Raw genomic sequence first — 12,207 nt, 5'->3', positions numbered from 1 at the left:
TTTGAAAATACTCTCAAAATAAGTCCCAGAGTGAAGCATACGTGTGTACGTTTTCTAAGTGCCTACAAAGCCAATTATGCTGGCCAAGCTGGCAGAGCAGTCATCTTAAGGCGTGTGGCAAGAGGCAGAGGACATTTTTTTCTAAATTTCTTTTGGACGCGGGGTCTCGCTGTGTTGCTCAGGCTGGAGTGCAGGGGCGCAATCACAGCTCACTGCAGCCTCGACCTCCTGCTCAAGGGATCCTCCCGCCTCTGTGTCCCGAGTAACTCAGACTATAGGCGAGCACCACTGTGCCCCGCAGATAGAGGTCATTTCTGATGAGGTTTAGTTTCACAAGCGGACTCCCCACGAAAACACTAGTGAATCACAATTCCCGTGATGGCTGCTTTGGGCAACTCCCGCTTCCTAGAGCCATTCACCCCCTTTCACATTAAGTTTGGTTGCACCGCACTGCCTCGCCCACTCCTTCCCACTTTTCCCGGACCTTCCATGGCGGACGTGAGACCTTGCAGTGCTTCTCACTCAGGCGCTCCACACTCCACACCGCTGGGGGGCGCTCACCAGGCCGTAGCCTTCCCAGGTACCAGGTTCCTTCTTTACCGACTGCCTCACCCCCACCGGGCACCCCATTCGGGATCTGCCCTGTGTCGTCGGGGGTTCTCGGCACCTCGGGACTTCCATCCCCCAAACAGCACTCACCCCATCATCACCTGAGCCCCTGACCGCCTTCCCTCTGCGGACCACCTTCCTCCCTGTCCAGGCCCCCTCACGACCACAAAGTCGATGGTCGCCTGGTAGCCTGAGAAGAGAAGGAGGACGACCTCGAGGTCCTTCTCCCTCAGAGGCCACAGACCAGGAAGCGGGATCCACCGGACCCACCCGAGGCCCTCTTCACCCTCACTCACACTTCAGCCCCCGTTATGACTGGCCTGCAGACCTACCAGACGAATCTCAGTAGGGGGAAAAGACTCCGGACGGCAAGAACGAGACCGCACAGCCTCACAGCTCCCTGGCGTTCTTCACGTGGGCTAACGGGCTGGGCGGAAGACGCCCAGTGAACATGCGCACTGAGAAGGGAGCCCAGAGAGCATGCGCGGCTGTGGGCCTGGGCGGGCTGCCGTTCCCAACCCCATGCCCCAAACCCCCGATTCCCATCCACACTGAGGATAATGGAATCCAACCTCCCTTTGCTGTTTCCTATGCTTCTGGGACTCGAATACCTCAAGTAGTGCTCCCCTCAAAACTCACTCGATTTTCAACTGAACCGACCCCGACACACACACACACACACACACACACAAACCCAGGGTCCTCTCTTGCCCTGGCCCCACCATGGGGACAAGAACCACGGTGACTGCCTGGAAAGACAGGTAGACCACCTGCAAAAACAGCAATAGCAACCTACCCCACAAGGAAATTGTTCAATGTGAACAAGTCACACAAAGAGACTGAAAGAAAAATGAATACAATCTCTAGGACCTGTAAAGAAATACTAAAACGGTATCTATCCTTTTTAGAATCAGAATCACAGAAGGAGAAGTGACAGTATTAGGGAAACGGGACAGCCAGAGTGGCACCATGTGAAAATCAACTCCATCTTGAAACTAGCAAGATACATAGTCCTACCAGTCACAACCCATGGTCCTAAGATGTTTGGAGTTGAGAAAACAGACGAAAGGTACCTCCAAGGACATGCTCCCACAGCAGCGGAAACTGCAGGGTTCCCAACACCCAACAATATATGCTTTCAACATAATTATGCTCTCATGGACTTACACACTGGTAAGTCAAGGATAGTTGTCTTTAAATCAACAGAATGATAAATTTCATCATGCAAGTCTTTGCCCACCTGCACAAAGGTACAGGTAAGTTTAGTCTTTATATAGATAAGACCCCTATATAAGAAAAACCTGATCAGGCCAAGTCTCACGCTTGTAATCCTAGTATTTTGGGAGGCTGTGCTGGCCAGAACACCTGAGCTGAGGACTTCCATCGAGAGCAGCCTGAGCAACATCAGAAAATCTCAAAACTACAAAAAACAAAGAAAAAGCCATCAAAAAATTACCTGGGCATGGTGGCCTGTACCTAGACTCACAGCTACTCAGGAGGCTGAGGTGGGAGGATCGCTTCAGCCCAGGAGGTCAAGGCTGCAGTGAGCTCTGATAACACCACTGCACCCCAGCCTGGATGACAGAGTGAGACCCTGTCTCAAGTTTTAAAAATTGAGCATAAAAACATCCAATTTTATCAATCGAATTCACTATATTAACAGATGAATGGGAAAAAATGTTGTGGTCGAAATAGATGCACTGTTTGATGAAACTCAACATAGATTCAAATGAATACGCTCAGCATATTTAGAACAGAATGGAATGACTTACTCTGAAGAAGTCCGTCTACAAAAAAAGGACAGTAAATATGACAGTGAAATGTTGAAAGTTTTCCGTTTCTCATCAGGGATAAGACAAGGATGTCCACTATCACCATGGAACAGGTGGGTCTGCGCAATGCCATAAAATCAGAAAAGGAAATAAAAGTCTTTACAACGGCAGCAACAGTCCTGGTGCGGAGGCCCATGCCTGTAATCCCAGCACTGTGGGAGGCAAGGCGGGTGCATCACTTGCACTCAGGAGTCCAAGAACAGCACGGGAAACATGGCAAAACCCCGTCTCACCAAACAATACAAAAGGACAAAGAAAAATAAATGGCAGAAATAAAATTGCTCTTATTGAAGGATGATATGTTTCTGTATGTTGAAGACTGAAAATGATCTAGAAATAAACTTTTAGAGTTCATAAGCATATTTCACAAGGCTGCTGGATAGAAAACCAATATATAAGAATTATGTCTCCGCCGGGCATGGTGGCTCACGCTTGTAATCCCAACACTTTGGAAGGCCGAGGCGGGTGAATCACGAGGTCAGGAATTCAAGAGCACCCTAGCCAAGATGGTGAAACCCCATCTCTACTAAAAATACAAAACTTAGCCGGGAGTGCTGGTGGGCGCCTGTAATCCCAGCTACTTGGGAGGCTGAGGCAGAGAATTGCTTGAATCCGGGAGGCGGGGGTGGCAGTGAGCAGAGATCGCGCCACTGCACTCCAGCCTGGGTGACACAGCGAGACTCTGTCGCCAAAGGGAAAAATGAAAGAAAGAAAAAAGAATGATGTGTCTACATACCAGCTCAAACAGTTGGAATATAACATTTCAAAGAATGATACATGTCTCACAGCATCAAAAAGCTAGAAATAAAGTTCACAAAAGATGCGCAAGACTTCTTTGCAGAGGGCTGTAAAGCTTTATTGGGAGAATTGTAATGAACAAATTTCCAACATAGGAGCAGCCTGCATCATTTCAGCGTGTCTTCTTTTAACACTGTCATTGCTTTTCACCTGTAACAGAAACATAACAATTAGCAAGGTGACTTAGCAACAGATTATTTAAATGACCCTAAAGGCATACAAAACACACTACAGTTTGGATTTTGTTAAATGGACTAGAAACAAAACCCAAAGGGTGATCCTGTGTCTTACATCCAATTAAACCTCAATACACTTTGAGGACGGACCTGTAGAATTTAAAGGTAATTTCTTCCCTAAACATCCAGTGCTTCCTTTCAATTCAAAAGCACTTACAATTCACAGTCAGGAATTTGGAAAACACAAGTGTAAAACATACTTCAGTTGATTAGTCAGGAAGTCCTAAAGTCATGGTCTTTCAACTTTAAATCTGATCAATCCATGTCTCTAAAGCTGAAACTTACATGTAACATTTGATATGGTGAGAGATGATTATATCACATATGTGTCAACAGTCTTATTAGAAATACTGCCTCATGAAGACTGACAGTGTGGCAGGGAGCGTGCATAGCACAGGCATCTTACTCACACCCATGCTGAGCATCACTGACCTACATGCCACAGAGGATAGGAACTAACCGGTCTCTCGCCAGTTGATAATTTCATCACTCAAGGTTTCCGTGAGGAAAGATTTTAAAAGCAATTGTTCATTAAAAGCCAGAGAATCCCAGCCTGGGCAACATAGTGAGACCTCATCTCGACAAAAAAAAATTTTTTTTTAATTTAACAGAAAAAAAAAAAAAAAAAAACAACTTAGGCACGGTGGCTTGTGCATATACTTTCAGCCACTCAGGAGGCTGAGGTGGGAGGACTGCTTTAGCCAGGGAGCCAGAGGTTGCAGTGAGCTGAAATCACACCACTGTACTCCAGCCTGGGTGACAGACTGAGACTCTGTCTCAAACAAACAAAGAGGAGGGAGAATTCACAATTTGACAAGATACTACGATAGGTATTCAGCTCTCCACACGGAAAAACTAAGATGAAGCAGAGTGACCGCACACTTTCTTAGTAGCAATGAAATCTCAATTTAGAGATTTTCAGATGACTCAGGCCAGGGTTTCATGATTTGGGATCAACACATCATGCGAAGCAGATGATCTCTGTATCCCATGCATTCTATACAACAGGATCAGAGTATGAAAGAACCAGAAGGGAAAATGGTTTTAAAATCTCTGACTTCAACTCACTATTTTCATAAGAACCAAAGACAGGTTTAGAAGTGAAAGGACTCACTCAGCATCTCGCCAAGGCTGTAAGAGCTGGTATTAGAACCCGCATCAGTGCTTCGGTATTTTTCACACCAAGTGATGGGTGTTACAAATGTGTTATGTATTTGTTAAAAGCAGATCTTTACAAAAGCATCTGAAAATTATGAGCTATTGGTTCAAGGATTTAGACTCAAATCTTCATTCAACATGGCTTTGACTCAGTTTGTTTCTATATCTGACAGCCTATCAGTCGGGTGCTGGGGCCTGAACTACGTTTCAAATAACCTTTCTATATAAGAACTCTAGTATTACAGAGGCAGTACTGTTACTTCTCTGCTATTAAAAATATAATGCTGGGTCGGGCTCCGTGGCTCTCGCCTGTAATCCCGGAAATTTCAAAGGCGAGGCACGTGGATAACCCGAGGCCAGGAGTTCGGGACCAACCTGTGCAACGGAACAAAACCCCATCAATACTAAACATACAAAAATTAGCTGGGAACGGTGGAGCACGTCTGTACGCCTGGCTACTCGGGAGGCACACGCAGGAGAATGACTTGAACCCGGGAGGCTGAAGTTCCAGTGACCGAGGTGGTACCACTGCACTCCAGCTTGGTCGACAGAGCGAGACTCTGTCTCAAAAAATAACTATTATTCTTATTATACAATACTGTGGAAACAGACACCCTACGATCTGCATGTCTAATGGATTGCCTACCTTATTCAGGCCTTTTCACCTCCTCTGGATTTGGCAGGCTCATCTCCTGGACATCAGGACCATCTTCACGCTCATAATCAGGCGTCGGGCGAACCTCTTCCTGGCTCTCAGCTTCAGGCTCTGGCCCTTGAAAATAAAAAATACATATCAATTTAAGCAGTAAAATATAAAATGTCAATAAGAAAATAATACTCATGCTCTCTGAGTTATTATATCAAAGCTTTAGCTACTGTAATAATAGATGTGTTGACAAGAATCCCAGGAACATTATTTCAGGAGTCTGTTAGCAGAAAACAGGAAAACAAGGTGTTCCAAATATTACCCTCTTCCTTTCCGAAGACTGCCCTCAGACAACGTTGTGGCCTCCTTTGCTCTTCTCTGTTATTCTACTTCTGATTGTCCTTACCTCATCAAATGACTCAAGGCTGAAATCCTGTCTCTCACAGCACTTACACTCCTAGCACTCAGACTCTCCTATGGCCTGAGTAGCCACCAATCAACGCTGAGTCGAAAAAAGGTCTTTAAAAAATACACGAAAAAGCCCAAACTGCAGAACATTCTGCAAACCAACTGGTCTATCCTCTTCAAAAATGTCTGTATCATGAATGACAAAGAAAAATTAAGGAAACATTCTAGATTAAAGGAAACTAAAAACACCTGAAAAGCACAGGTAAGACGTGATCCTGAACCGGACTCTGGATCAGAAAAAGAAATCCTATCAATAACATTATCTGGGCCGGGAGTGGGGTCTCACGCCTGCAATCCAAACACTTTGGGATGCTAAGGTGGGCAGATCAGGTGAGGTCAGAAGTTCAAGACAGCAGTGGCCGGCGCCCGTAGGCCCAGCTACACGGCAGGCTGAGGCGTGAGATTCCCTAGAACCTGGGAGGTGTAGGTTGCAGTGAGCCAAGATCGCACTACTGCACTCCAACCTCGGCAACAGAGGGAGACTCCGTCTCAACAAAGAATAACGAAAGGAAGAAAGAAGTTGTCTGGGGAGCTGGCAAAATTTGAGTATGCACTGCGTATTAAATGACTGCATTTTCTCATTGTTAAATTTCCTGATTTTGATCTTTCTGCAGTGATGATCCAAGAAATGACTTTTCTTTGTGCTGACGATATACACACCCTCGAGTACATAGGGGAAAGGACCATGATACCTGAAACTTTATCTAAACAAGTCAGCATTGATAACAGTAAACATATATCCGCGTGTGGGTGTGTGTGAGTGTGTGGGCAGCCGGGTTAGACAGGGAGGGAAGAGATATAAAACCTACGGAGAGAAAGCTATTAAAAATTGGTGAATCTAGGTGAAAAGTATATGAGTTCGTTGTACTATTCTTGCAAATTTTCTATAAATGTTATGTCTTGAATATAGACACAGTAAAAATTTTAAAGAATATATGACAACTACACTGAAGTTTAGGAAGAGAGGAGGTTTTCTTTCAATTGTGGTAAAAAAATACACATATCCTCAAACTTCCCGTCTTTTTTTAAGTGGTACAGTTCACTAAGGAGTTATGTCTGCAACATTACCAGCCACTAGGCACAAACTTTGAATCTGTGTTTTCCTATACCATGAAACCTTTATTTATTTACTTGTTTGTTTGTTTATTACTGATGAGATCTCGCTATGTTTCCCAGGCTGGGCTTGAACGCCAGGGCTCAAGCGATCCTCTCACCTCAGCCTCCCAAGTAGCTGGGACTATGAGTGCACGGCGTTCAGCCCAGCTTGAGACCTTTCTCCTAAATGACAATCTGAGGATAAACCACAGGACATGCATAATGCTTATATTCAGCCATAGAGTACCAAGAGCAGTGTGCATCACCTAAGAAATCTGAAGTCTACAACATGGATAGGATTTCAGTTACAATTACAATGTCAATTTCTGAAGGAATGATTAGCTGAATGGATTTGAGGACTATGGAAAATCTTACAGTCATGACACCCATTACCTACTGGGATAAACAGAAACTTAACTTTCTTCAAACAAAGTTATATTTAGGTCCGAAGGTCCCAAATGTAATATTCCATAAATGAACCCTGTGAAGAACAAAGCACCAAATATAACATTGTTTGTGAATCACACAAAATATACTGTCCCGCACTGAGAATAAGGGAGTGGGTGGACAGCAGGTAATGGGCATTGTTATCAGTCATATTCTAGAAACTTTTAACAATGAATCCCTGGAATAATCCATGACCTCAGTTACATAAATGTTTCCTTTCAAAACATTTTATCTCGGAGAAATGATTTCCATCTCATGTTAATCCCAGGATAACTCCTTTTCTGCTTTTCCAACCATAAAAGGATTTAATCACCTCCTAAAAGCCACTTAGAAAATCACTAAACCAGCTACCTGTATGGCAGTATCCTCGTATATCCGGCTTTTATCAAACGTACCATAAAAATATCAATCTAAGGAAACGGTGGCCAACATTCAGTGACTCGGTTTTTGGAGCTGCTCCTGCTCCTCTGAACTGGGTCTCTTCTTGGGCCAGTACTAAGCTACCTTACAGAAAAGCATTTGCGTTTTAAGCATTTTCAGCAAAATCTTTCCTTCTTTATAGCAACATAGATGATAGGAAGACACAAACCTTGGAACAAAGTACAAATTGTGTATTCACCAGTCAATCCCGGCACCTCTATTCTCTCATTCATAAGGTCGAGAAATTTTATCACAGTGAGGGATTTGCCTAAGCTAAGCTGCAAACTACATAGCCTCCTGGCTTTTCCAGTCAATTTCAGGCATTCTTTCCACTGATTTCTTTCCTCCTGTTCCTGCTATGTGACAATGCATAACACACACACACATGCACACGCACACACTCAAGACACACACACCAGCGGGCATTCTTCTTCCCTTTCCATCACCTTGACCTGCAGATGCTCCCTCATCCTCTCCCTCCTGAGCAGGTGCAGGATCCTGACTTTGAGTTGCTGGTTCCCCTTCTTCAGGTTTTGGTGGTTCCACTTCTTCATCACTGAACTGCTCGGGCTGGGGAATATGTGTGGGTGTGCAAATAAAGAAAAAAAAACAAGTTTTGCTATTGATACAAAATTTTACATATATACACAGAATACATAGCTATTTCTGATCATAACTAAGCCTAAAGACATTTTTCCAACTCTATTCTCTATGGCCAAGAACGTTACTCTACCCACAGGGAGGTTACTGTGAGAAAAGTGACGCACAAGGACTTTGGAAGCTATTATACTCTGTGTTGGAATACATGTGTACGATCTGTCATTAACAAACAAAGCATGAGAAAGAAGTCATGGGCAAGAGCTGAAGAACACGAGAGGAAAAACGAAAAATCCTCCAGAATCAACGTTTCCTTCATGAGACGCCATAATCATGTTTTATCAGCAGGAAAGACGTTTCTCAGCATTTCCATACTAATGCAACAACACTATCGCAAAAATTCATTTCTGCTAATAGAAAACATCGAATTAATATTTAAGCGCTCACCAGCATAGGCCCAATCACTTCAGGAGGATCTACATAGCGTCTTGGTCTACGCCGGTAGGTCGATCTTCCTCGCCAACTCATATTTCACACTGAAAACAGACAACCGTGATTGGGAACATGCGCTCCAGAGGGCTGCTATATTCGATCTCTTCCATGGATCAATGTTAACTTGTCGTTTTAATTTTGAAAATACTCTCAAAATAAGTCCCAGAGTGAAGCATACGTGTGTACGTTTTCTAAGTGCCTACAAAGCCAATTATGCTGGCCAAGCTGGCAGAGCAGTCATCTTAAGGCGTGTGGCAAGAGGCAGAGGACATTTTTTTCTAAATTTCTTTTGGACGCGGGGTCTCGCTGTGTTGCTCAGGCTGGAGTGCAGGGGCGCAATCACAGCTCACTGCAGCCTCGACCTCCTGCTCAAGGGATCCTCCCGCCTCTGTGTCCCGAGTAACTCAGACTATAGGCGAGCACCACTGTGCCCCGCAGATAGAGGTCATTTCTGATGAGGTTTAGTTTCACAAGCGGACTCCCCACGAAAACACTAGTGAATCACAATTCCCGTGATGGCTGCTTTGGGCAACTCCCGCTTCCTAGAGCCATTCACCCCCTTTCACATTAAGTTTGGTTGCACCGCACTGCCTCGCCCACTCCTTCCCACTTTTCCCGGACCTTCCATGGCGGACGTGAGACCTTGCAGTGCTTCTCACTCAGGCGCTCCACACTCCACACCGCTGGGGGGCGCTCACCAGGCCGTAGCCTTCCCAGGTACCAGGTTCCTTCTTTACCGACTGCCTCACCCCCACCGGGCACCCCATTCGGGATCTGCCCTGTGTCGTCGGGGGTTCTCGGCACCTCGGGACTTCCATCCCCCAAACAGCACTCACCCCATCATCACCTGAGCCCCTGACCGCCTTCCCTCTGCGGACCACCTTCCTCCCTGTCCAGGCCCCCTCACGACCACAAAGTCGATGGTCGCCTGGTAGCCTGAGAAGAGAAGGAGGACGACCTCGAGGTCCTTCTCCCTCAGAGGCCACAGACCAGGAAGCGGGATCCACCGGACCCACCCGAGGCCCTCTTCACCCTCACTCACACTTCAGCCCCCGTTATGACTGGCCTGCAGACCTACCAGACGAATCTCAGTAGGGGGAAAAGACTCCGGACGGCAAGAACGAGACCGCACAGCCTCACAGCTCCCTGGCGTTCTTCACGTGGGCTAACGGGCTGGGCGGAAGACGCCCAGTGAACATGCGCACTGAGAAGGGAGCCCAGAGAGCATGCGCGGCTGTGGGCCTGGGCGGGCTGCCGTTCCCAACCCCATGCCCCAAACCCCCGATTCCCATCCACACTGAGGATAATGGAATCCAACCTCCCTTTGCTGTTTCCTATGCTTCTGGGACTCGAATACCTCAAGTAGTGCTCCCCTCAAAACTCACTCGATTTTCAACTGAACCGACCCCGACACACACACACACACACACACACACAAACCCAGGGTCCTCTCTTGCCCTGGCCCCACCATGGGGACAAGAACCACGGTGACTGCCTGGAAAGACAGGTAGACCACCTGCAAAAACAGCAATAGCAACCTACCCCACAAGGAAATTGTTCAATGTGAACAAGTCACACAAAGAGACTGAAAGAAAAATGAATACAATCTCTAGGACCTGTAAAGAAATACTAAAACGGTATCTATCCTTTTTAGAATCAGAATCACAGAAGGAGAAGTGACAGTATTAGGGAAACGGGACAGCCAGAGTGGCACCATGTGAAAATCAACTCCATCTTGAAACTAGCAAGATACATAGTCCTACCAGTCACAACCCATGGTCCTAAGATGTTTGGAGTTGAGAAAACAGACGAAAGGTACCTCCAAGGACATGCTCCCACAGCAGCGGAAACTGCAGGGTTCCCAACACCCAACAATATATGCTTTCAACATAATTATGCTCTCATGGACTTACACACTGGTAAGTCAAGGATAGTTGTCTTTAAATCAACAGAATGATAAATTTCATCATGCAAGTCTTTGCCCACCTGCACAAAGGTACAGGTAAGTTTAGTCTTTATATAGATAAGACCCCTATATAAGAAAAACCTGATCAGGCCAAGTCTCACGCTTGTAATCCTAGTATTTTGGGAGGCTGTGCTGGCCAGAACACCTGAGCTGAGGACTTCCATCGAGAGCAGCCTGAGCAACATCAGAAAATCTCAAAACTACAAAAAACAAAGAAAAAGCCATCAAAAAATTACCTGGGCATGGTGGCCTGTACCTAGACTCACAGCTACTCAGGAGGCTGAGGTGGGAGGATCGCTTCAGCCCAGGAGGTCAAGGCTGCAGTGAGCTCTGATAACACCACTGCACCCCAGCCTGGATGACAGAGTGAGACCCTGTCTCAAGTTTTAAAAATTGAGCATAAAAACATCCAATTTTATCAATCGAATTCACTATATTAACAGATGAATGGGAAAAAATGTTGTGGTCGAAATAGATGCACTGTTTGATGAAACTCAACATAGATTCAAATGAATACGCTCAGCATATTTAGAACAGAATGGAATGACTTACTCTGAAGAAGTCCGTCTACAAAAAAAGGACAGTAAATATGACAGTGAAATGTTGAAAGTTTTCCGTTTCTCATCAGGGATAAGACAAGGATGTCCACTATCACCATGGAACAGGTGGGTCTGCGCAATGCCATAAAATCAGAAAAGGAAATAAAAGTCTTTACAACGGCAGCAACAGTCCTGGTGCGGAGGCCCATGCCTGTAATCCCAGCACTGTGGGAGGCAAGGCGGGTGCATCACTTGCACTCAGGAGTCCAAGAACAGCACGGGAAACATGGCAAAACCCCGTCTCACCAAACAATACAAAAGGACAAAGAAAAATAAATGGCAGAAATAAAATTGCTCTTATTGAAGGATGATATGTTTCTGTATGTTGAAGACTGAAAATGATCTAGAAATAAACTTTTAGAGTTCATAAGCATATTTCACAAGGCTGCTGGATAGAAAACCAATATATAAGAATTATGTCTCCGCCGGGCATGGTGGCTCACGCTTGTAATCCCAACACTTTGGAAGGCCGAGGCGGGTGAATCACGAGGTCAGGAATTCAAGAGCACCCTAGCCAAGATGGTGAAACCCCATCTCTACTAAAAATACAAAACTTAGCCGGGAGTGCTGGTGGGCGCCTGTAATCCCAGCTACTTGGGAGGCTGAGGCAGAGAATTGCTTGAATCCGGGAGGCGGGGGTGGCAGTGAGCAGAGATCGCGCCACTGCACTCCAGCCTGGGTGACACAGCGAGACTCTGTCGCCAAAGGGAAAAATGAAAGAAAGAAAAAAGAATGATGTGTCTACATACCAGCTCAAACAGTTGGAATATAACATTTCAAAGAATGATACATGTCTCACAGCATCAAAAAGCTAGAAATAAAGTTCACAAAAGATGCGCAAGAC

At 45.6% G+C, this 12,207-nt stretch overlaps 1 protein-coding gene across 1 annotated transcript; it reads right to left on the bottom strand.

Moving 5' to 3' along the window:
- Positions 1-3,272: 3,272 nt before the first annotated feature.
- Positions 3,273-8,935, bottom strand: LOC135969129 (G antigen 10-like). The gene is made up of 4 exons (XM_065537943.2): positions 8,754-8,935; positions 8,156-8,279; positions 5,280-5,405; positions 3,273-3,389 (listed from the first exon to the last, which is right to left on the bottom strand). Exons 1-3 carry the CDS (start codon positions 8,832-8,834, stop codon positions 5,281-5,283), a joined length of 330 nt encoding a protein of 109 aa, XP_065394015.1. The 5' UTR covers positions 8,835-8,935; the 3' UTR covers positions 3,273-3,389; position 5,280.
- Positions 8,936-12,207: the final 3,272 nt, after the last annotated feature.

The sequence above is a fragment of the Macaca fascicularis genome, chromosome X (genome assembly GCF_037993035.2).
Source record: "Macaca fascicularis isolate 582-1 chromosome X, T2T-MFA8v1.1".
Classification (NCBI taxonomy): domain Eukaryota; kingdom Metazoa; phylum Chordata; class Mammalia; order Primates; family Cercopithecidae; genus Macaca; species Macaca fascicularis.
Note: the sequence above shows the minus strand (reverse complement) of the source record. Positions and strands in the feature narration are given on the sequence as shown.